The 25,303-nt window shown below is 33.4% G+C and overlaps 1 protein-coding gene across 1 annotated transcript in view; it reads left to right on the plus strand.

The window, feature by feature from the left end:
• LOC129225978 (dehydrogenase/reductase SDR family protein 7-like) overlaps window positions 1–21,920 on the plus strand; it is a 40,916-nt gene extending 18,996 nt beyond the window's left edge. The window contains exons 4-7 of the mRNA XM_054860548.1: window positions 34–253; window positions 3,732–3,824; window positions 5,652–5,804; window positions 21,576–21,920. Coding sequence (XP_054716523.1) covers window positions 34–253; window positions 3,732–3,824; window positions 5,652–5,804; window positions 21,576–21,787 — 678 coding nt within the window. The 3' untranslated portion in view covers window positions 21,788–21,920. The remainder of the gene's footprint in view (window positions 1–33; window positions 254–3,731; window positions 3,825–5,651; window positions 5,805–21,575) is intronic.
• Window positions 21,921–25,303: the final 3,383 nt, after the last annotated feature.

The following is a 25,303-nucleotide window of genomic DNA, read 5'->3' on the forward strand; positions in this document are numbered from 1 at the left end:
TTTTAATTGGTCCTTCCTTTTCTCTTTTTCCAGCACTCATCTAAATATGAGCCAGCCATTCTCATTTTAGATTTGCATGAATTAAAGCATATCCCCGAAAAGGCACAAAAAGCACTTGACATCTATGGCCACATTGATATTTTAATCAATAATGGAGGCATCAGTTATCGTGGGGAAATCGCAGACACTGAATTGGAAGTTGATATGAGAGTTATGGTGACCAATTACTTTGGAGCAGTTGCTCTAACTAAAGGTACATAATATTATTGCTTTTTTTGAAATTCTAATATATTGCTAGGAAAAGTTGGTGCATGAAAGGCAAGTGTTAAAAAGTAAAATTATCTTTCTAGAATTTTGGCTATTTTTATATTTTGAATTAATATGTACATATTCCGCATTACCTTACATTTGCTGGCATACCAGAAAAAAAGCCAGGTTGACCAACATGACAAGTTCAAATTTTCCGACATGCCATATGATTTAAGGTTTATTTTGCAACAAAACTGAAGTAAATTTCCCCATTTCAGTTCCAATCAGAAAACAAACCATTATTATTCCAATTTGTTCATTTTTTTTTTTTTAATTTATTATTTTTGGCTCCTTTTATAGCAGTAAGTTTATTGAATAGCTATAGTACATTCTTTAGCACTGGCTTAGGGGCGATAACTTACTGCTTAAATGTTTGCTTAATTTTAATTTGTTTTTATAAATAAAATAAATGGTATTGCTAGTTAATATTTTTACAAAAAAATTTAAGCTGAACATATCTTTTTTATAGTTTAAATTTTTTTTTTCCCTGACTTCAATTTTTCGGGTATGCCGGAAAAGACCAAACAGTGTTATTGAAAATCTGGTGACCCCCAAATTTTGTGGCATGCCAGATAATGTGGGGTAATACATTATAAATAAGGAGAGTGTAAGGAACTAATTATGTGCTAAAACATTGAACTATGAAATATTGTTAACTTCAGTTCAACTGTGTAAAAAGTATAGTTTGTTTATCACTTGATTTCCCTCCGTACTTTTCCATACTTTCGAGTTTAATAGAAAGACTCGATTGGATTCGCAATTCACTGCAGCTCGCTCCAGTGCTAACAATTCAAATCTAAAAACCTACTTGGAATGTAGCTGACAGATGCCCAAACTTAAAATATAGTTTGCCTTATAACACAAAATTAAATTTTGTTTCAAAAAGACATGCTGCACATTTACAATATAATTATCAAAAATCAGAGCCGTATGCAAGGACTAGGTTTTTAGAGTTTAAACCCTCCCGAAAATTTTCAAAACCCTTCCAAAAATGCTTTTTATCATACTTTATTTTCTGAAAAAATTATTATAATTATTTTGTTTTCTATTTTTTCTTTTTCCATTTCATTTGAAAAGGGAAATTTTCGCTATTGAAAAATTATACAAACTCAGTGCTGTATCTGCAGTGTTGATCTTATTTTTTGCAGTTATTGGGAATATCATTTCTTACAAAACAATACAGAAATTGATACTTCCAATTTTAAAAATCTGACTCTAATAGAAACATCAAAATTATTTAAATATGAAAGGGCTAAACTATAAATTTAACATATTTTAGTTATTATAAAAAAAGAATTTAAGGGGTATTACTTCGAGTATGCATATATGAATACACGCATATATTTTTTTGAGTAATTGATGAGACATCGATTATTTAATAGGGGTACAAGGACATTATGTGGATTTTTCTGCTTAAACAGATACTCCATCTTTTACATTTGCTTTAAATAGCCCATTATAAATAAAAGCAATATTGTAGGTGAATGAAATCAATTTTAATTGATCCTATAGTTTTCACGAGAAATGTGTAACCCTCCCCCTAACAAAAGTCTGGTTACTGCCCTGTCAAAATTATCTATTTATGTTTCACTAGCACTAAATTGTATAACATCAGATTTCAATGACTGATATTTTCTCCTACTTCTTTACACATTATATTTTTTGAGGAGGACACCTTGAGAGTTTTAAAAGCCAAAATTTGTATTCAGGTTTAACCCCAAAGAAGAATACTATTAAATTTGCGACGAACGTCGCAGAACAGAAATGCCTGAACTGCAGAACAATTCGCTTCAAATGTGAGAGGAAAACTCAGACAAATTTTCTTTAGAAATTCTACAGATTTCTGAAATTTCTGCAGAAACTGCAGATTTTCTGCAAATATCTTCCAATTCAAGATAGAATTTTGCACAAATTCTGCAAATTTCTTTAAATTAGATAAAAATCTAAAAATCTCGGAAATTGCAATAATTCGGTGGAACGCTCGCAAAAAATCATCTGCAGAATATATATATTTAAAATTAAATCTTGAAGTAAAATATTCTACATTTAGACAGTGCAAATGCAGCTATAGTATTAAATGTATATTTTTGGGCAGTTACTGCCCATTCTATTATTCATATTGTTCAACTTTTCATATTGACATGGTTTTCAATTTACTTTGTTAATATTCTTTTGAGTTTCTTGTTGTTGTTTAGTACACTTGCCATTGTGCTACCTACGAGTAAGACTTTAAATAATATATATATATATATTATATTTATATGTATATATTTATCATAACTCCCTTACTTTAAAAAAGACTAGTTCTAATTGTAAAATTTTTAATTTTCTTGACATTAAAATTAATATTCACTTCAACAGCAAAACCATAATTTATGATAAAAGACGCAAATTTCAATTCAAAGTTAACTGTCTGCAAAGTTTGTCTTCTTGTCTCAGTAAAAATGTTTTTATATATATTTATTTAACACTAGAAAGACGGAAGCGGTCATTTTGACCGCAAACGATTTTCAACTGCTCATATTTGCTGCGTTTAATTTTCAAATTCTTTTTCCTTCATTGACTTTTCCTAACTATTTATTAAGATCTTACAACAGTAATTTTTTCCCTTTAGGATTATTATTATAGTTGCTATAAATGTTTATACCTAGAAAGACTAACTACGGTCATTTTGATCGCTAAGAGAACATATGGCAGAAGAAAAATAAATAGTTGTAATTTTTAGCAATAGATGGCGCTGTAAGCATCATAATTTATTTAAATCGGTATTTAATTGTCCTGAGGCCAAAAATCGCAGAAAAAGCATTTGTAAAAATCAAATCAGTCTTTAATTTTCGTGAGACTAGCGCAAAAGATGTTCAATATGCTGTTCCCCGCCTGTTTTCTGAAACAAGTTGAAATCGAGAAACAGCATGTTCCACAACTGATCAACGTGTTTCCGGGCTCACGTTTAGAATGTGTTGCGTAATGCATGCCTTCAGCTCAGCAAATTTGCAATCGGAGCATTGAACACAACTTTCAGATAACCCGTATAACTTCTGGCTATGGGGTGATCGGGACGGCCAGGCTGTAGAGAAATGGCAGCTTCGATGAGTCGTGCGCATGACAGGTGTTTAGATTTACGTATTTTGACACCTGAAGAGCCATCTATTGCTAAAAATTCTATTTCTTTTTCTTCTGCCATTTGTTTTCCCCCTTCTTTGATAGTATTCCGCTGAAGCTTGACGTTATTCTGACCAGTGGCTTTATTTTTACAGCGTTTTGAAAGTGGATCTTTAATTATAATCACCCTGTATATATAAATTTTTTAAATACATATATATGTATTTAAATATGTGTGTGTATATATATATATATATATATATATATATATATATAATTTTAAATAAAGTTTTTTAATTTTAAATCTTTGTTTTTTTTAGCTCTCCTACCTTCTATGCTGGAAAGAAATTCTGGGTCCATAATTGCAATAAGTAGCATTCAAGGAAAAATTGCAATTCCATTTCGATCTGCTTGTAAGTAAAGTGTTTTTATATTATTACAGTTTTTTTAAACATAGAAAAAATAAGGTGTCTTGGTTTTTGCTATTGGGAAATTAATGTCAAACAGCCACAGGGTGACTAGATAAGCCGTTTTTTGTGATTTGCTTCATGGGCTTCTCCCCCTTTTGGCCTCCTCCGGCGGCTCATCTAAACCCCCGATTGAGGATTGGTGTACACCGCCTTCAGTTGTGTTTGATTGCAGAGAAAATCCCGAAAAATGACAACCCTTTTTTACTACCCGTCGATCTTTTCACTGAACTGAGTACAGATGAATCTTGTAGCGAATTTCTCAGATCAGTTGCCAAAGTGGTTTGCATGAGAAGTAGCAATTTCTGAATAAATAAAAGTAATTATCAAGAGTGCAAAATAAATATTTATTGAGCTGCGCATGGACTCAAATCAACTTTTTGAAGCACTCTCTCCTGCTTAGAAGGGCATATTTTCCACCGTACACTGTCTGTGCACATAAATTTCCTAAACAGGTTCCTTCAGTGTATATTTTTTCTTGGATACTTATGTTCTCAATATCTCTGAAAGCAGGGTTGGCTTTCTGCCGGCAGAAACTAGTTTTTGCTGTGCCAGTGGCAGAAACTGGTTATAACCGGTAAAAACTGGCAAAAACTTAAAAGCATCTTTTATTACTTATGTGAATGCTAAATGATATTCGTTTAAGTAAACTAAAAAATTAAACTTCATTTCATCATTTAAAGAAACAAAATCCTATGCTAATGCTCTTGATTTAGTTTGAGAAGGGAACTTTTCAATTGCTCGCAATGTTTGGATTAATCTAACAAAGGACGAAAAATCGTATAGGTGCTCAGGGAAGAGGAGTGACATACAGAATTAAAAGGCATTTCTGATTTTAATTTGCTCACTTATATGCTTCATCTAAATTGTTTGTGATCGAAATTATCATGTGCTTCAAGAATAAAGCGCCAGAATTTTACTTGCCAATATTAACATAGATTTTGTACCTAATGTCACAGTTTCGCAAAATAAATTGGCCTTATTTCTCGGAACTTATTTTTTCATTCGAATTTCTCCCACTACCCCAGTTACTACATGGTGGACCAGTTTAAAAAAGAAAAAATAAAAAAAAAACAATAGATGAAAGTTTTACGAACATTGCTTGTTCCTTCATGCATTCCCTGCTAGCTCTTATGTTTCAGGAATATTCTAAAGTTTCTCATTTGTACATATTAGATTGAGAAACTGTTTAGATTTTAGAAACCACCTTTTCTAAGAAGCAACTGCAGGTTCCAAACAATGTAACATTTGATTTTAAATTGTGGTAATATTGTAATTAAATTGCGCTTTGGTTAATAATTATTGTTTCTTTGCACTTCCTATTGCATGTCAATAATTTAATTTTTTTTTTCATTTTGTGAGTTTTTGCCAGTTTCTGCCATGCCGATTTTAACCGTTTTCTACCAGTGGTTTTAACGCCTCGGCAGAAGCTTGCCAACCCTGTCTGAAAGACCCATGCAACTGTTGAGATGATGAAGGATGAATTTTGTGTGAATATTCTGTTTGTAGAACTCACTAGGTCTTGAATTCGAAAACTGTAATACAACCTAAATTTCTGATATAGAGATCTGGGGGGGGGGGGGGGATTTTCACTGAGATAAACATAATGTATTTGGTTACAAATGCAGTGCAAAATTTTAAAAATATCAAAATAAAAAATATTTTTAAGCTGGGGGGGGGAGGGGGCAAGTTAAAGATAAACAGGTTTGATTTGCCTTTCTATCAATTACTATTCAATCAATGCATACTTTTTTACAATTTATTATTTTTCAGATTCAGCATCCAAACATGCTATGCAAGCCTTCTTCGACACTCTTAAATCTGAATTGAGCCACACAGATATCCATGTTTGCATTATAAGTCCTGGTTATGTTCATACAAATCTATCTTTAAATGCGATTACTGGCCATGGTGGCACATATGGAGGTACTCATGTTATACTATTTATTTTTTATTGTTGCCAAAGTTACTTGCTAACACTGCTTTTTATAATTTGTTTAGTCGAGTAATTTTGAAATTACTTGAAATCATAATAACATCAGGGGTCTATCCAAAGGAAACTTGGTTCTATTAGCGGACCCTTTAGAAAATTCTGATTGACCGAAACGGACCCTTCATAAAATTTTGATTTATCTAAATGTTCCCTTCATAAAACTTTGGTCAACCAAAACAAACCTTTTACAATTTATTTATTGAAGAAGCAAATCTGAAATCAAAATAAAGCAATTTTCTATATATAAGCCAATAATTCTTGCAATCTGTTTGTCTTAAAGTTAAATTTGGGTGATTGGCTTTTGCAGGGATTGGCTAATTTTGCAAAAAAAAAAAAAAAAAAAAAAAAATCAAGATTTCCGTGATGCTTACACATTTACAAAAAAAAAAGTAACCATTCCCTTTTTTTTCGGAGTCCCTTGTCATTGCAGGCCTGACGGCCTGACTAATTATTGGTCAGTGGAAGAACAGTTCAAAGCAACAGAATATATTTATTTTCCAACATTTTCAAGAGGGAGTGTTTTGATATGTTCAAGGTCGAAAGTTGCAGTGAATGACTTTGAAACTCATATCTGACTTTAGAAAGTCTTTTAATACAACTATAGAAAATTCTATTGTTTAGCTTCACAATGGTTTTTAAATTTTCATTTTACTGTAATTAGTAGAGAAGTTACAGTCATTTGTAAGAACACCTTCTTTAATTTTTTTCACACATTTTACTTTTTTACAGGTCTGTATTTTGAGCAATTTTCAAAATTAAAATCTAAATTGGCAGGATTACTTATCTTGTCATATGTGTCCTTAATGCCAAATTTTATTAAAATTGGAACAGATGAGGTCATTTTTTTTATTAATCAGACATGGGATTGCTTTCCTACCCTTGTGAAAGTCCTGGAAAGACACCTGAATGTTGTAGCATCTTATTATAGTGAACGTCAGAAATCTAGATTGAAAAACTATTCGACCGATGTCTTTTTCAAGCTCTTATTGTAAACTGTTGAAATGACAAAATACTGCATATACAGTCGACTCGCGCTACAATGCAATTCGACTTATACAAAATGGTTATAGCGCGAATTTTTCACGTGCAACAAATTTTAGAGGTAACATGAATTCCTTTCACACAACACGAAAATTTTTGGTAGAAAACAGATCAATTCATTACTTTTTCTTCTTCTTCCTCGTCTTCTGAGGAGTTGATATGCATCAGCTGTCAAGAGGAGACTGATAACAATAGAACCGCACAGCATAAATCATCTTCATTTTTAAGTTATAAATTACCATATCTATTGCACAATTCCATTATAGTTATGCATTATTTTATTACTTCAAACCTGGTAATTTGTACCTGGTAAGTATCGTACTGTTTTTTTATGTCTATGTTACATTTATCATTGATTTTGAGCATCATAACAGTATTTTATTTTGAACTAGCTGTATTGCTCGACTTTGCTTGGTCTACCTCGAAAATAAAAGTTTTGTCAATTGACGCATGTTCAACAATCAGGCTTCAATTAGAAAAAGAGAAATACTACAAAATTTCCTGTCAGAAAAATCTTTCTCAAAGAAAGAAAACAGCAAATAAAAACTTCCCAAAAAAATTAAAAGCAACCCTTCATATTACAACTAAAATCCTTTAAAAAAAAGAAGATAAATCGCCAAATAATCAAAAGAGGAAATTTTTATATCAAAACGAAAACAAAATTTTATTTAGTTACATCTGAGAAAAAAAAGTAGCATCCTTCTGAACGCTTATTTAAAATGAGATCGTGCAAACAATTTCGCGCTGTTTTCCTATTTAAAATTTCTGTTCCATTAGGTTTTTTCCTGGTGATTTTACTCTTTTTTATTTTTTTTTTTTATTCGAAAAAAATGAAGGAACTCAGTGCGTGTTTATCGCAGGCTTTCGAATGGGACCTGAATTAAAGAAATCGGATAGTTATTACGAGTAGAAAGAGCCATTTTCGGGTTTTAAAGTTAAAATTCGAACAGTTAGCTTTTTTTTTGGCGTTGGAAAACCTGCCTACGTTTGTTTTTACGGGTGCCCAAGTACCTTCTTGCCAAAATTGGTCGAGAACCGACCTAAGCTGTGGATTTGTATAGGGAATATACATACACACACACATATAGGTGATTCTCCAAAGACCTGGAAGTTTCCAATCGCAATTTTTTTTAAATAAAAATGCGATTGGAAACGAAAAGTCTGAAAAAAAGTATACTTACTATTTGTTACGAACTTATTAAGAGAAAAATAGAGGGAACTCACTGTAACTATGTTACACTCTCAAAAGAGGGGGTCAAATTTTCATACAGCAAGAGACTGACAAGCAGCACCAGGAGAGTTACAAAATGAATTTCTTCATGGGTTATCTAAAATGTAACTATAGTAATAAAGAAATAACTGAAGCCTAAATCAAAAAGTATGATTATTAAATGACACAACAAAATTTATGTAAAACCTCCCTTAACGGACACCCTCAATTTCTTCGAGTACAAGTTCCACGTAGGTTTTTCCATATTATTTATTCTGAATAGCTTACACTCTGAATAACGGACATTCATTTCAACGAAAAAAATCGATTGCTACATTAATTCTTTCTTTAAGTTAGCCATACACAGTATGATAAAATTTACAAAAAGAAAAGTTACCTTCTTATTACCTGTGAATTGTTTTATGGTTCAGGAAATACAAATATAAAACAAAAAGGGAATCTGTAATATTAATAACATATATTTTACTTTTAATTCAAAGCAACTATGAAATTTATAGCAACATCACTAACCTATTCGAGCAACATTTAGGTAAACAAATGTCTAACCAAAAAATCTCTTTTGAAAGGATTCGTCTGAACAACAACAAAAAAATATAAATAAATAGTATTACTCCACTGATACGTTTTTTTATTTATCGTTTGCCAAATTTACCTTTCTTTTTTCAATCAATCTTATTTTCCAACTAATGTATTGGAAATAAATCCTTCCATTCTACGGGATGTGTTATCAGTGCTTGAGAAATAATGCTAGGAAAGTGATTTTTTTAGGACAGGAGTATGACACTTTTTTTATTATAGGAGTATTGCACTTTTCCATACAATTTGCCTGTTACGTAAGCTCAGGATTTTATTTAAGGTAAATAATGTTATTTTTCTATTCTAACCTCCAGCAGACAAATTATATTAACAAAATACTCAAGGAATCCAACAAAATGGTGATAATAAACAGTTTTATAGTACATCAGATTAAAAATTCTTTTTTTTTTAAATCTATAATAATGGAACTCATTCATAGGACATGAGAATGACATGAAAACCTGAGAACAAAGTTTAAAACGATGTACCTTGATGATTTAAATAATTTAATTTATTTAAAGGAATGCTATTTAACACCTTTAAAGTATGCTTGACTTTGTATTACAAATTAAATTTGTGGAATGTTGATAAAAAAATTTTTAATAATTTAAGTCCATTTGAAATACGGATGGGGACACGCCAAAAGTGTGACTTTCTAGTTATTTAGAAATTTTTGTAGTAAAAACTAAATGAATTATTATTTTAATAAGAGTAGAATAACATCAGATTAGTTATTTCGAACTGTTTAAAAAAATGAAAACATTTTCTGAGTTAAACACTTTTCGGGTTAGGCTACAGGGACATAATATTGTTAGAATCTTGGAGAATCACCCCCCCCCCCCATATATATATATATATATATATATAAAATCAGTTCTTAATCTAAATTCTTAAGTTAAAAATCATACAAGAAATAGTGATGTATAGTTAAAAAATGATTAAAACAGTTTGAAGGGTGTTAAAAGAAAATCAAAAATAATTGGGTATGTTTATAAAAAATTAGTATACTAACCCTTTTCCACAACGCGAAATTTCAACTTATGCAAGGGGTCTTGGAATGCACCCCTCGTTTAAGTCGAGACTCGACTGTTAACACCTAAAGTAGTGAGTTAACACCTAAAGCAGGTTCAGAAGTTTTTCGTGCCCAAAACTGTAAGTCTCTTTCATGTGTGTGCAGGGCCGGATTTAGACTTAATAGGGCCCTGAGCTATTTCAGGTATCGGGCCCCTTTTGTAGTTTGAACAGCGTTTTTCTCGGTGGTGTAAGAGGCAATTTTTAATTCCCCCCCCCCCCTTTATTATGTTCGTCTCTTTCATTTGACACATACAGCAATACCTTTTACTTTGTTGATCATGTTTTAATGTATTTTCCCTGATGTCCTGTGTGGGATTGACCTTAAAACGAGGAATGGTATCAAGAGAGTTGCCCATGACTCCTTTAAGTGGAGTACTAAATATTCCCAATTGTAGGGGGCACGGGGGTTTGAAAAATAGATATAAAATTCTGCATTTTGAAGCCTTATAAAGTGTAGTTGGAAGTACAGAAATATATCAGAACTGAAAAAGGCAAACAAAACTTTTTTAAAGTTATATACTCTTTTGAAAATTAAGTTAATACACAGTAAAAATTGTTTTTGATTCGACAAATCAATGACAGCAGTCGACAGTGAGAAAGAGCTGGGAAAAAAGACAATGCATTGCTACTTGCTCACATTGGCTTTTGGTACAATTAGTTTTTAATCACTTCTCCAACCCATAGACAAATATAACTATGAATTAAATATAAAATGATCAATAGTAAAAAATGCTTCAAAAGAAATGGTGTACAGTTTTAGAAAAAAGTAAACAAGAGAGTAACATACTGCCCAGTGGAACAATTCATAATGTATGCACTTGATACGAAATAAAATTTGAGCCCACTTTCTTAGGATTTTCAGACTTATCTAATTATTTTCAAACACTCTAAAACAATTAAAATTATTTAATGCACTTCATTTGTACTTTCCAGTCTCTGATATTTTAGTACAGTAAAACCTGTAAAATTGACCACCCTTGTAAGTTGACCACCTGTCTATGTTGACCACTTTTGTCAGGAACGGAATTTGTCCTATCTCATATAATAAAAGAAAACCTCTGTAACTTGACCACCTCTCTATCTTGACCACTAATGTACGCCGAATTTGGTTTGAAGTATTGTAAAAAAAACTTTGTAAGTTGACCACTTGGTTTATTTTTTTAAACTTTCTTCAGCAAATTATTTTATTTTATTATTTATTAATTATTATTATTATTATTTGATAGCTTTCCAAGAATGTTTTTAATGCTTTGATGACAGACTAGCATTTTACTAACTAAACATCAGCATAAAGCTTATGCTGCTCTTTAATACGAGCTTATGCTGCTCTCTAAACTTGTTTTTCATTTGTTGTTCTATTTGAGATAGCTTTTTGTTCTCTGTTCAATGAAAATAGGTGTCAGTAGAAAAGTTCAAAATCTTTTCTTTCAGTTGCAATATGTTATGGCAACACAGGAATTGTGCAAAACGAGCTGGCCCGGATCTAGATATTTTGGGCCTCTTTGCAACAAAATATGTTGGGCCCCTCCCTAGTGGCCAGTAGTGTCTATTTGTAAAGTGCATAAGTCTTAGTGCTAGTTTTTTTCAATTTTATCTTCAATTTCTGGGGTCATTAGCCCCTTTAAGGACGCGGGCCCCTCGCACTGCGGGTACACAGATCTGGGCTGCTAATGAGTCAAGTTACATGTTTCTGGTGCAAGGGATTAAGAGATAGGACATTTTAATTTTGCCTTTATGAACTGGGAGAGTCGAGCTTGTTACTCTTCGTGCTATACATAAAAAGGCTTCAAAAAGAAAGTTAGTTGAACTTGAGATTAATAAAAAGTATGAAATATTAAAATTAGTTGAAAATGGAGAAATCCAGAGGAAATTAGCTGGCATATATGGAATTTCTAAACCTACAGTGTCTAATATAGTTAAAAACAAGGAAAAAATAACAATATTATTTTTTGTTTATTATTAAAAATACTAATAGGTATTTTTAATTATTGTTTCACTTTCAATAATGTTAAACACTGAAAGTGAGTTTAACAGAAAGAGTAAGGGTGAACTCCTCAAAAAATGAATACATGATGCAATAAATGACAAAAAAAAAAAAAAAAACATTACCGCCCTTTATAAGTTGACCACCTGTCTAAGTTGACCGCCAAAGTGCTGAACCGCAAGTGGTCAACTTACACAGGTTTCACTGTACTTGATTTTAAATTTTTACAGTCCTGTTCTAACTTTGTAAGAAACAACTTTTTTAAATTTAAAAGAAAAAAGAAACTATAGTTTTCTCATGACAACAACTTTGCTCCAGTTGCAGGGGGTGAGGGAGGGCAGAAAACAAAAAGGAAAAGGTAGTGTATTTTTTTTTTCTGTGCTAAAAAGATTGACAATATGCAGAAGAAGTAAGCTAAAAGCAAGCGATAACAAAAGAATTTCCGAAATAATGCATTTTGAATTATATAAATAGCAAGATATGAAACATGTGAGTCACAAAAGTTTGTAATATGTTTCAGAAAATTAAGAAACCATGGTTTTTACGTTTTTGGTGCAGGATATACATGTAGTGAGGAGCTGAATTTGACATATGAGCCGCTCAGAAGCCAATGCGGTTAAGTCCATTTTTGAATATTTTCTGATTTTTATAAATTTTGATGAAATAAATATTAATCTTTTTAGTTATTAAAGGATTTACTCGTTGGTTATTTTTTTCAAGGTTAGACAGCCCTTTTTTAATAGCTTCTGAACGTATTGTATAATAATTTCAGAAGCCATTGTGAATAAGTCAATATTTTTTGACATAAACTTTAAACTAAAAATAAAATTCTTCTTCTTTCGATATTTGTTGTCAACACTGAAAAACAAGAAATTCATTGTACAAGAAGTCATTATCCCAGTGGCAGATACTTGAATTCAGATCTTTCTATTGCAAAAATGTATAACCTGTATGTCGAACAATGTAATGAAGAGCAAATTGTACCAGCGTTTTATTACCATATATTTTCGACAAAATTTAACTTACATTTTAAGCAACCTTCAAAAGATATTTATGCAAAATCTGATTATTTGGTAATAAAAAAACAATCTACAATAGATGAAGAAAAAAATGCAGCTGAAGTTGAACATGACGAACACTTGCGAAATGCATAAATTGCCCGTAATAGTATGGCTAATGATCGACTACAAGCTTCAGACGAAATATACGTGTTTAGTTTTGATTTAGAAAAAGCATTACCATTTCCGAAACTATCAACATCAGTGGCTTATTACAAGAGAAACTTATTTGTATACAATCTTGGTTGCCATGATTTAAAGACTAACGAGGGCTACATGTATGTTTGTCGTATAACCCAAGCATCGCGGGGTTCACAAGAAGTGTCATCGTGTTTAACTAAACACATTAAATTGTACGCAAAGGATTTTCAAAAAAATTATAATGTATTCATATTCAGGACAGAATCCACAAGAATTTCTTTCCACAAAACCATTGGAAGAAGCTGTTACCCAAGAGAAAAAAATCAACAAGTCGACTAACAGTCAATTGGCTTAATATGAGATGCATAAAATTGGAAAGGTCAAACCCAAGCAGCATAAGGTTCAAACATAATTTTGACGAGGATGATACCTTTCATGTAATTGATAAAAAAAAAAAAAAAATAGGTAGGCCAGTAAATTTAAAAAATATAACTCAACCTATATTCAGAACAATTTCTAAAGAAACAAAAAAAGACATCATTTGTTTATTAAAGTATACACCTCCAAATAAACACGACTTTTACAGGACATTAAGGACAACACATGGAGATCAAGATTTACATTTAAATAACTCGTAAGAAGATGGTGTTTGTTATGATGAATAAACATAAAACTTATGACAATAAATGTTATTTTATTATTTTTACATAAATTTCTTATATTTTTCATCTGCCAAAAGGTATAAGTCCTAAAATTTTTAAGATGCTGTCATTATTTCAATAAATACTTACATTTTTATTTACTCATACTGTACATATCTTGTTGTTTTTTTGCAGAGTTTTCATTTCAAAAAAAGATTTTATACACTTTTCTAATTAAATTAATAAACCAAGAATTTTTAAAGCTAATGTATCAAAAAACATTAATTTTCTCAATTTTTGTGTTTTGGACTTAACCGCATTGGCTTCTGAGCGGCTCATATATTGGCATTCCTTCTCCCTATTCCCTCCCATTCCTGTTTTGCAGCCGCACTTTTCCAAATTTTCAAGATTTTCAAGAACTAGAAAATAGAATATTTTTTCAAGTACTTTTTTTTGTAAAAAATCATGCTAATGTCCGGGAGTTTGGGGGCCCTGAGCTATAGCTTGCTTAGCTTGTACGTAAATCCAGGCCTGTGTGTGTGGAGGGGGGTTCCTTCTTTAGTGTGACCCTTCCCCCCCCCCCTAAAATAGTAGTCTGTATCTGCTCCTGATTATTTATTTACTTGTTGGTACCTGCACGGCTTTGCTCGTAATAGAAAATTAAAAGGTCTTTTGGTTCGCTTGTATATTTACAAATAATGTATGGTGAATTTTCTCGCCAATTGGCTTGTACCCATGTTACGGTTCCACGCAGGGCCGTCGCTAGCTAAAATATCTGGGGGGGGGGGTGTTTGACAATTGGCGGCCCCCGTGGATCATTTAAAGGGGTCTATTGCCCCCTTCCCCCAGGTATTGAAAAATTAATATTTTTACATATAAGTGGGTGTGGTTTTCGTTGTTTTCCTATAAAATTTGCATTTAGACCCTTTGTCCCAAACTCCTGGAAAAATTTAAACTGATGGGCTGGGCGGCCCCAAACAGCTCTACTGTTTTCAAGTATATGCTAAAAATATCAACTGAAATGAAGAACCGTTTGTACAAATATCATATAAATGCAATAAGTTCAAGAATTAGTATCTGATAGTTAAAGTCTTACCCTTTGGCGTTTTGCCCTAACTATATCCCTACATCGACAATCGTGAGGCACCTTTTTTTTTGCGGTGATCTCAGTTTAAGGGGGTCCGGGGGTTTCTCCCTCGGGAAAAATTTGGAAAAATAGATGTAAAATCCTGCGTTTTGAGGCCTTATCCGGCATAATTTGAACTAGAAAAATATCAGTAAAAATATAGGCAAACCAAAACTTTTTACAAGTTTCACACTTTTTTGAAAATTAAGAAAATGCAAAATATATATATATATATTTTGGTTCTCCAAATCGTCGACATTGATCGACAGAGAGACGAGAGTGGAAAACGCATCATAACTTGCTCACATCAACATTTGATAGAGTTAATTTTTAATCATCCCCCAAACCAAACGACAAACAAAATAACTAGTAAAAAATAAATAAAACTCTTAAAAGAAAAGGTGTGGAGATTCGGAAAACGGTAACGAGAAAGTAAATTTTTGAATTTCAAACAGTTTAAAGTTTATACACTAAGTTTATACTTAAGAAATAAAATTTAAGCACTTTTCAAGTACACTCAAAGACTTATTTAATTATTTTCATAAACTCTAGAACAATTAAACTTATTTAAAGAACCTTCCAGTCTCTAACATTTTAATACTTGATTGTATCGTTTTACCAAGTTGTTCTAAACTTGTAAGAAACTTCCGTTTTAAATTTTTGTTTTTTCAAAAACTAGATTTCTCATCCCAAGAGTTTTACTGTAAGTCAGCGCAGAATCCCCTAGCCGTGGGGCCCTGTGTGGCTGCCCAGACTGCACGGCCCTGGAGCCGCCACTATCCATTAATTACCATCTGAATACATCTTATTTCTCAAACTTCTGTCGAAACAGTCTAAAGTTAACAGCCAAAATGTCTGCCAGGAACAGTCACTTGTGTCACAAGTGATCGAACTCTAATGGATAGAGCAGCTGTTTTTCACCGAGATGAACTGAGCTCGAACTCAGGCATGGGTCATGGTCATGGCAATAGTTTACTACTTATCTTGTAATGTATGACAATTCTAAGGATTCGTGCTGAAAAGTAGGTACGACAGGGAGTTGTTGGAGAAAAAGTACTATCTCGTGAAATTTTCTCCACACATGACTTTTTTTTAAATTGAAAATTTAGATCGTAAAAGTGTTAAATTTTCCACCAGGAAAGACAAAAAAATGATTTAAGCGCTTCATTATGCCCCCCCCCCCCCCCCCCCCGGATATACTGTTGCACTACGATTTTTTAGTTTTTAAACAGTACAGAAACTGCGCTAGGAAATATCTGGAGAGGTGACGCGGGCTTGCCTGCAAGAGGGACATAGGTTAAAAAGTCAGATCTTCCAGCCTCAAATACAAGACCACCGAGAGCCAACGGCCCCTTGCCAGCCCCTCTCTATATAACACTTACAGGATTTATACTACTGTGACTCCGACCCCCCCCCCCCCAATGCCAGCTCCTCCGTTTTCGACTAGGCTGGCATGGCTTCTCGTCGGCTCTGCTTAAATAGCTATATTTTTTAACGCATTTAAAGCAATGATTGTTGCAAACCGCTAAGTAAAATATTAATAAATTAATAGTTTAAAAAACTAATAAACACGCTCTTGTACATGAATGAACTAAAAAGTAAAAAATAATCCTTTAATATTAAGTACATTCAACAGGTCCCACAGTGCCACAGAAAATTATAAATTAGCTTAAAACAATGAGAATAAAATAATTGATCAAAGAATTAACTTTAATGTAAAAAAGCATGGGATGCTCTCCATTTACATATTTGCAAGGATTCTGAAAAAATGATAACGTCTAAGCTTGCAATGAGAAATCCAAGACATCTGATATCAAGCACCTCAAACAATTTATGTGATATGATACATTAAAAGTTTGGGTTTTAAAGGGTTTTTAAATAGTTTATTAATAGTTTTGCTAAATATATTTTCATCAAGTTATTTTTTCTTCGTGAGGCAACTGGATTTTAATATTGTTTGAAATAAATTGAGCTCGTTACTTAAATTTTATTTTTTTAGGGGAGGGTGAACGGAAATTTCATTTTTTCTAATCGTACTAATTATTTTAATCTGATTCTTCCTAAAAAATCTTGGAAATCTTCGCGATCCAAATAAAATTGAGCAAGAATCTAGTTGGAGGCGAGAGCGAGAATCTAGTTGGCGGCCCTAGTTGGCGGCCCCCGTGGATCATTTAAAGGGGTCTATTGCCCCCTTCCCCCAGGTATTGAAAAATTAATATTTTTACATATAAGTGGGTGTGGTTTTCGTTGTTTTCCTATAAAATTTGCATTTAGACCCTTTGTCCCAAACTCCTGGAAAAATTTAAACTGATGGGCTGGGCGGCCCCAAACAGCTCTACTGTTTTCAAGTATATGCTAAAAATATCAACTGAAATGAAGAACCGTTTGTACAAATATCATATAAATGCAATAAGTTCAAGAATTAGTATCTGATAGTTAAAGTCTTACCCTTTGGCGTTTTGCCCTAACTATATCCCTACATCGACAATCGTGAGGCACTTTTTTTTTTTGCGGTGATCTCAGTTTAAGGGGGTCCGGGGGTTTCTCCCTCGGGAAAAATTTGGAAAAATAGATGTAAAATCCTGCGTTTTGAGGCCTTATCCGGCATAATTTGAACTAGAAAAATATCAGTAAAAATATAGGCAAACCAAAACTTTTTACAAGTTTCACACTTTTTTGAAAATTAAGAAAATGCAAAATATATATATATATATTTTGGTTCTCCAAATCGTCGACATTGATCGACAGAGAGACGAGAGTGGAAAACGCATCATAACTTGCTCACATCAACATTTGATAGATTTAATTTTTAATCATCCCCCAAACCAAACGACAAACAAAATAACTAGTAAAAAATAAATAAAACTCTTAAAAGAAAAGGTGTGGAGATTCGGAAAACGGTAACGAGAAAGTAAATTTTTGAATTTCAAACAGTTTAAAGTTTATACACTAAGTTTATACTTAAGAAATAAAATTTAAGCACTTTTCAAGTACACTCAAAGACTTATTTAATTATTTTCATAAACTCTAGAACAATTAAACTTATTTAAAGAACCTTCCAGTCTCTAACATTTTAATACTTGATTGTATCGTTTTACCAAGTTGTTCTAAACTTGTAAGAAACTTCCGTTTTAAATTTTTGTTTTTTCAAAAACTAGATTTCTCATCCCAAGAGTTTTACTGTAAGTCAGCGCAGAATCCCCTAGCCGTGGGGCCCTGTGTGGCTGCCCAGACTGCACGGCCCTGGAGCCGCCACTATCCATTAATTACCATCTGAATACATCTTATTTCTCAAACTTCTGTCGAAACAGTCTAAAGTTAACAGCCAAAATGTCTGCCAGGAACAGTCACTTGTGTCACAAGTGATCGAACTCTAATGGATAGAGCAGCTGTTTTTCACCGAGATGAACTGAGCTCGAACTCGGGCATGGGTCATGGTCATGGCAATAGTTTACTACTTATCTTGTAATGTATGACAATACTAAGGATTCGTGCTGAAAAGTAGGTACGACAGGGAGTTGTTGGAGAAAAAGTACTATCTCGTGAAATTTTCTCCACACATGACTTTTTTTTAAATTGAAAATTTAGATCGTAAAAGTGTTAAATTTTCCACCAGGAAAGACAAAAAAATGATTTAAGCGCTTCATTATGCCCCCCCCCCCCCCCGGATATACTGTTGCACTATGATTTTTTAGTTTTTAAACAGTACAGAAACTGCGCTAGGAAATATCTGGAGAGGTGACGCGGGCTTGCCTGCAAGAGGGACATAGGTTAAAAAGTCAGATCTTCCAGCCTCAAATACAAGACCACCGAGAGCCAACGGCCCCTTGCCAGCCCCTCTCTATATAACACTTACAGGATTTATACTACTGTGACTCCGAACCCCCCCCCCCCCCCCAATGCCAGCTCCTCCGTTTTCGACTAGGCTGGCATGGCTTCTCGTCGGCTCTGCTTAAATAGCTATATTTTTTAACGCATTTAAAGCAATGATTGTTGCAAACCGCTAAGTAAAATATTAATAAATTAATAGTTTAAAAAACTAATAAACACGCTCTTGTACATGAATGAACTAAAAAGTAAAAAATAATCCTTTAATATTAAGTACATTCAACAGGTCCCACAGTGCCACAGAAAATTATAAATTAGCTTAAAACAATGAGAATAAAATAATTGATCAAAGAATTAACTTTAATGTAAAAAAGCATGGGATGCTCTCCATTTACATATTTGCAAGGATTCTGAAAAAATGATAACGTCTAAGCTTGCAATGAGAAATCCAAGACATCTGATATCAAGCACCTCAAACAATTTATGTGATATGATACATTAAAAGTTTGGGTTTTAAAGGGTTTTTAAATAGTTTATTAATAGTTTTGCTAAATATATTTTCATCAAGTTATTTTTTCTTCGTGAGGCAACTGGATTTTAATATTGTTTGAAATAAATTGAGCTCGTTACTTAAATTTTATTTTTTTAGGGGAGGGTGAACGGAAATTTCATTTTTTCTAATCGTACTAATTATTTTAATCTGATTCTTCCTAAAAAATCTTGGAAATCTTCGCGATCCAAATAAAATTGAGCAAGAATCTAGTTGGAGGTTGTTGAGCGTCAACGAGCAGGGGGCGGAGCCCCTAGTAAATTAAAATTATATGGAATCTCAATGGAATATATTTTCACTTGTAAGAGAGGTGTGCTCATCTCCCCCAAGAGCAAGATCAAATCCTCCCCTCTCCCAATATCACAAAGAAACTCCCAACTCAGGTACCCCCCAAAAAAGAGAAACATACCCCCTTAAAACACCCCCTAAAAACTTCAATGGCGCAGTGTGCGCCACGATAACCCCTAGGTGGTCACCACTGTGTAAAACAAATCTCACCAATAAAGGTATTACAATGACCTCATACACAAGATTATCATTTAATGGTTGCAAAAATCAGTTAAGGCAATTATAGATTATTATAGTAGTAGAAGTTCTTTTTTTCTAACTGAAAAAATAAAAGAAAAAGTAAGTAAAAAGTACAGTTACACGCGAAGGTTGGGAAGAGCCGAGGGAGTATAAGAGTGCTTTTATAAGGAGCAAATATAAATAATAAAAGTTTAAAACAAGAAATGGAAAAAGCGGAGCGCCGTGCCGCTTTCAACTGTACATTATGGACAACATCAGAGTTCGTACAAAAAACTTATAACTACTTACTTATTTTAATGTTGCTGAATAAAGCAGCTTTTCTATGCAGCTCCTCCAGTAGTCTTTGGCTTTGAGCATGAGTTCTAATTGATAATAGGAAAAAATTCTGTCAACACTAAACTGACAGCGCTCATACACACACACGCCTACGTGCATACACACAGGTCTACGCACACACATACACATGTAACCGCCTAAGGAGGAGGGGATAGGCTTGAGGGGACAGGAGTTGTTTCTAGAAACAATAGCCCCCAATGGCCCTGTCGCAACTCGTGATTGCGAAAAACATAATTTGAATTCAAAATTTTAGAATTCAAATTAATTTTGAAAATTCAAAATTTTTTTTTAATTTTTATTATTTAATTTAATTCAAAATACTGTCCCTACTTCGGTGCAGTTTGAATCGGATTAATGTAATACTTCTGCCTACAGAATTGATTCATGCGTCATGTCGTCTCCACTTTTTTTCACCAATATTTTCGGATTTTACTGAAAATCTGAAAATGTTGCTCGTATTTATGCAGTCCTCTTTTTTCAAACACGAGATGCCCGATTTGTAATATCCCGTTCACGCGGACCCACTTAGCGATTAATATTCGTATTTTCCGCATCAAATGCCGCCCAAAAAGAATCTTAGCTGTCTTTCGCGGCCCCATTAAAGTTTTTTGATAGCTGAAAATTACCGGATGTTTTAGATTTCAGATTTACAGATATTGCTAGTTATGTTTTAGTTATTTTATTTTTCTTTTAAATTTCAAAGAAGCCTGCCGCAGTTTCAAACAGGTTAATGTAATATACTTCTGCATATAGAATTGATTCATGCCTTCTCCACTTAACAGATTTTGCTGAAAATGTTGGCGCAACTTTTAAAGTTCTCGCATGTGTTTACACAGTACTTTTTTTTTCTAACAAGGGACGACCGATATGTAATCGTTCACGCGGCCCCACTTGGCGATTAATATCTCTATTTTCCGCAACGATTCTTAGCTGTTTTTCGTGGCCCCTTTTATTGTGGGTTTTTTTTTTTTTTTTTTTTTTTTTGGCTATTAGGGTCGCGATAGCTGGAAAGTACAGGATGTATTAGATTTCCGGTTTGCTGATATTGCTCGTAATGTTTGCTCCGCATTTTTTTCCATTTTGAAGTTTTATTCCTTGCATTAGAAATTAAAAATAACGTAAAATCGGCGGCCCCTTTCTCCAAAAAAGTGGAGGGGTGTCACCCCCCCCCCCCCCTTGCCGACGGCCCTGGTTCCACGTTATGATAATTTTGTAATCTACTCGTCCATCTTATGATAATTTTGCTCTTAAATTTGGAATAGAAAAAGAACCACATCAAATTTTTGAAAAATCGCTTCGAGGTGCACACCCCCATGCCACAAACTAACTTTGTGCCAAATTTCATGAAAATCGGTCGAACGGTCTAGGTGCTATACGCATTACAGAGATCCTGACAGACAGAGAGAGATCCGGATAGACAGACTTTCAGCTTTATTATTAGTAAAGAAATTGATTTTTAAAAAGCTGTGAAATAATATTTCATTTAAGACCTCATTTTGTGAAGATTTAATGTTAATAGCTATAAAGTTGACTTTTTTTGCTATTGATTCTTAAATTACTTATTTTTGCTTGTATATCTTTGATCTTCAGTCATGGATCAGACAACTGCTACTGGCATGGAACCAGATGAAGCAGCTGAAAGCATCATGGTTGCCACTGCCTCAAAGCGTACAGAACTTGTTCTAGCAGGAATATTGCCTAAACTTGCCCTTCTAATCAGGTTGATCTGCCCATGGATCTACTTCTACCTCATGGGCAGTCGGGCTAGGAGGATACGAGCGACTGGCGAAAAGGAGAACTGAACTATATCTTATTATAGAGGCTATGAAATAGATCAAATCTTTTTGATTCATTTTGCTTGTACATAACTTGTATTATAACATGAAGAAGAAAGGCTGTAGTAAATTCCGAAATAAACATTTAATATTTTTTTTAGATTTGTTTGAACTTTGTTAAATGATGTACTGTACAATGCAGTGTTCTCATATTTTGTTTTGATTTGATAGCCTTAAAAATTCATTTTTGAATTAAAAATGTTATATAATATATTTTTATCTTCAAATGTGCACATTCAAGTTATAAATGTTTTTCTTTAGTACCTTAACAACCAGACAAACTGGTGTGTTTCAGTTGTTGTATTGTACATTTTAGGATCACAACAAGCGGAGTTTACAAAAACAAGACGCTATAGAAAATCATTATTAGTCATTATTCTGCTCAAATTACGTTAGGGGGGGGACCAATCTGTAAAACAGTTTCGAAGCACCAAAACACAATGGTTGAAACGAGGCTGGTGTGGTGATTTTTTTGCTTCATATTTGGATTAAAGGATAACTCATCCGCGCTCATGCCTATGGGCAAGGGAGACCGTGCTCCCCCCGCTCCCAGCTGCCTAGCTTTTGGGAGGGGGGGGGGATTTATTTCAGTCGGTTTCTTTCCAGAAAGTTATTTAAAACTTGATTTGAAGAAGAAAATTATTTGAAAGTATTGCATAGAAGTGGTCCATCGAAAACATTTTGCATATTGCATTTTACTTTTACAAAAAAAAAACAGTTCCATTGCCGTAGGCAGGTAAACAGTAGTATCTGCAGAAATGAGTTTTTGGTATATTTGAAGAAACGCGTTTTGGGTACAATATCAACGATAGGGAAATGTTGAAACTAGACGTTTTTTCCCAGTGGAAACCAAATAAGCAACCTTGTACAATTGAGCTAACATACAATAGATGACAAAAAATTTTAAAAAATGCATTTACTGTCCTTTACCTGCCCACGGCAGTATAATTCGCTGCTTCTGCGCGGTCTCATGATGAGATACAGTGAGAATGAGTGCAATGTCCTTAAGTCTCCCCCCCCCCCCCTGCCCGCTTTGAAAGTCTTCTAACATAAGCATGATACAATGAGTGCATCTTCAAACTATGAATATTTCTTTTTTAATTTCTGCAAAAAATTTTTGAACAATATATTTTTAAAAATAATATTGAATTGGGCTACTTTGTTCTTTGCTAATAAATAATGACATTTAAAATCAAGCAAGCAAATAAGAATGAACCTCGTCATTCGATATTGCACTTAGGGACATTTTAAAGCCTGTTAGTCGACACAGTATACTGTTTGACCACGGATTATATGTAATTTGGCAATCGGCCAAGTAAAGACAAATCCATCTGAATGAATCTGTCGGGGGAGAAGGGAAAATAGCGATGGAATATTGATACACGCATTTTATAATGTCACTAGTGCCTTATTCATTTATTGCATTCTCTAAAATAAGGAGAACATAAATAGTTACTATGGAAACAACAAAAAGAAAAGAAAATGTTTTCATTTCGTTCGGGAATGTAAAAGCAAAATGGTAAGCTGAAAACTATATTGTGAATAAATAAATCAATTAATTTTTGTATTGGTATAACTTTGATATACACCCCCAAAAATTACGCGCCAAATCTGGCATTTCCTACGGACTTTTTAGGGTTGCTGTTTCTTATTTTGGTGTTGCCAATTTAGGTTTTTTCAGCTTTTAGGTTTTTGCTGTTGCCAAATTTAGTATTTTCTTATATTTTGTACCATTTTTTGAGTTTTTTAAAGTTTTGTGGCAATAAAGTTTTGTGTCAACAAAAACAAAAAAAGTCGCCAAATTTCCGATTTGGGGGGGGGGGGTATATCAAAGTAGTTCCTTTGTATTGAGAATATAGATTGAATATACTTTAGATTTAAAAAATATCGCTGTGAGTAAATTTTCATTTTTACAAAAATGGGGCCAAATATTCAAGAGTGCACGTCTGTAACAAACCAACACCCCTATAAACTAATAGATACATTCATTTCCGCCTATAAACCGGATATTAGCCTTTCCATATAATCGATGGTCAGACAGTATTCAAGAGTAAATTTTACTCAGCAAACGTAAAATTGCATATTAGAACTAATTCAGACCAACCCACAATCACAGACGATATCTTAACTCTCCTCTTAGCCAGATTAAGGGGAGTGGGAGCAATTGCCCCAGATGGCAGCAACTCTAAGTGTAGTAAATAACTAAGATATTTATTTGTTTTTAATTTCATTAAAGTTTGAAAATAAAAATATGACAACATCTCCAAAGATTGCCTAAAATTGGAGTTTTAAGAATTCAAAAATTGGGATATATTATCAAGACTTGAATTTCAAAAAATTTCTAGGACAGCACCGAACCTTGCCTTCTGGTAACGTCACCAAAGGTCATCTATTAACCAGTGATTACGTTCACGAAAATTAATCTACATTAAATTTATTGAAGGAAATTTTCGTCTTGGGAAAATTGAGGTTGAGAAGCATTGATCGTTTGAAACTAATTTTAAAAATTTTCCAGGAAAGAACCCCTAGGCATCCGCAGATTTATGCATGACACCTGTGCTTCGTATTAGAGTCATGTAGACTCATGAAAGAGAACAGTTTTTGTACCTTTTTACCCGACGTTTTAATTTTCACGAGTCTGTCGTGAAAACGAAAATTTTAATTTCGCGAAATACTTTTTCTTTCAACTTTCAGTTCTGTTCAAAAAAGGTAACGAAATATTGAGCTTGCAAAATCGCCAATATCTGCATTTTTGCAAAAAATAAGTGCTTTTATAGTAACTTAAACTTGTCTTTGTAACGAAAGATGTTTTTAAATTTATTTTGATCATAAAAAGTATATTTGGATATTTATGACTTTGCGAATCCAATTATGCGTAAATCACGGCACCTTGGCGAGCGAAAAGACAAATTTTGTCTTTTCGCTCGTCAAGGGCGCCCATATAGGAGGGCAGGTGGGGGCTCAAGCCCCCCCCCCCCCCTAGAAATGAGAACTTCCTTGCTTTTAGTAGTTTTTTCTTTACATAAATGCAAAAAAAATCTAAAGCCATAAATGAATAAGTTATTTAAAATGTCAAATTTTAATAACTAATCTGTAATGAAATTGGTTTCCATGGGGGAAATATCTGAGCCCCCCCCCCCTTAAAATTTTGCATATGGGCGCCCTTGTTGCTGGTTCGCCCCCCAGCAAGGATCCGACATTGTCTCAACATCCCGTCAGAGTTTTACATGCAGCCTAAATACTGCTTAAAACACCCCCTAAAAATTTCAACAGCGCAGTCTGCGCCTTGACCCCTTGCCCCAGGTGAGATCTGCTTTTTGGAGGACAGCAGTAAAAAAGCAATTTATCGCTTGCAAACTTTTCGGATCGGGGGAGGCTGGGTGGACTGCAAACCCGTACTCTTTTCATAATTTTAGTGCCAAAGATTGCCTGAAATTGCTCTTTCATAAATATGTCTTTTGGAATTGAGACTAAAATGCAATT

Source organism: Uloborus diversus, chromosome 7 (assembly GCF_026930045.1).
Source record: "Uloborus diversus isolate 005 chromosome 7, Udiv.v.3.1, whole genome shotgun sequence".
NCBI lineage: Eukaryota > Metazoa > Arthropoda > Arachnida > Araneae > Uloboridae > Uloborus > Uloborus diversus.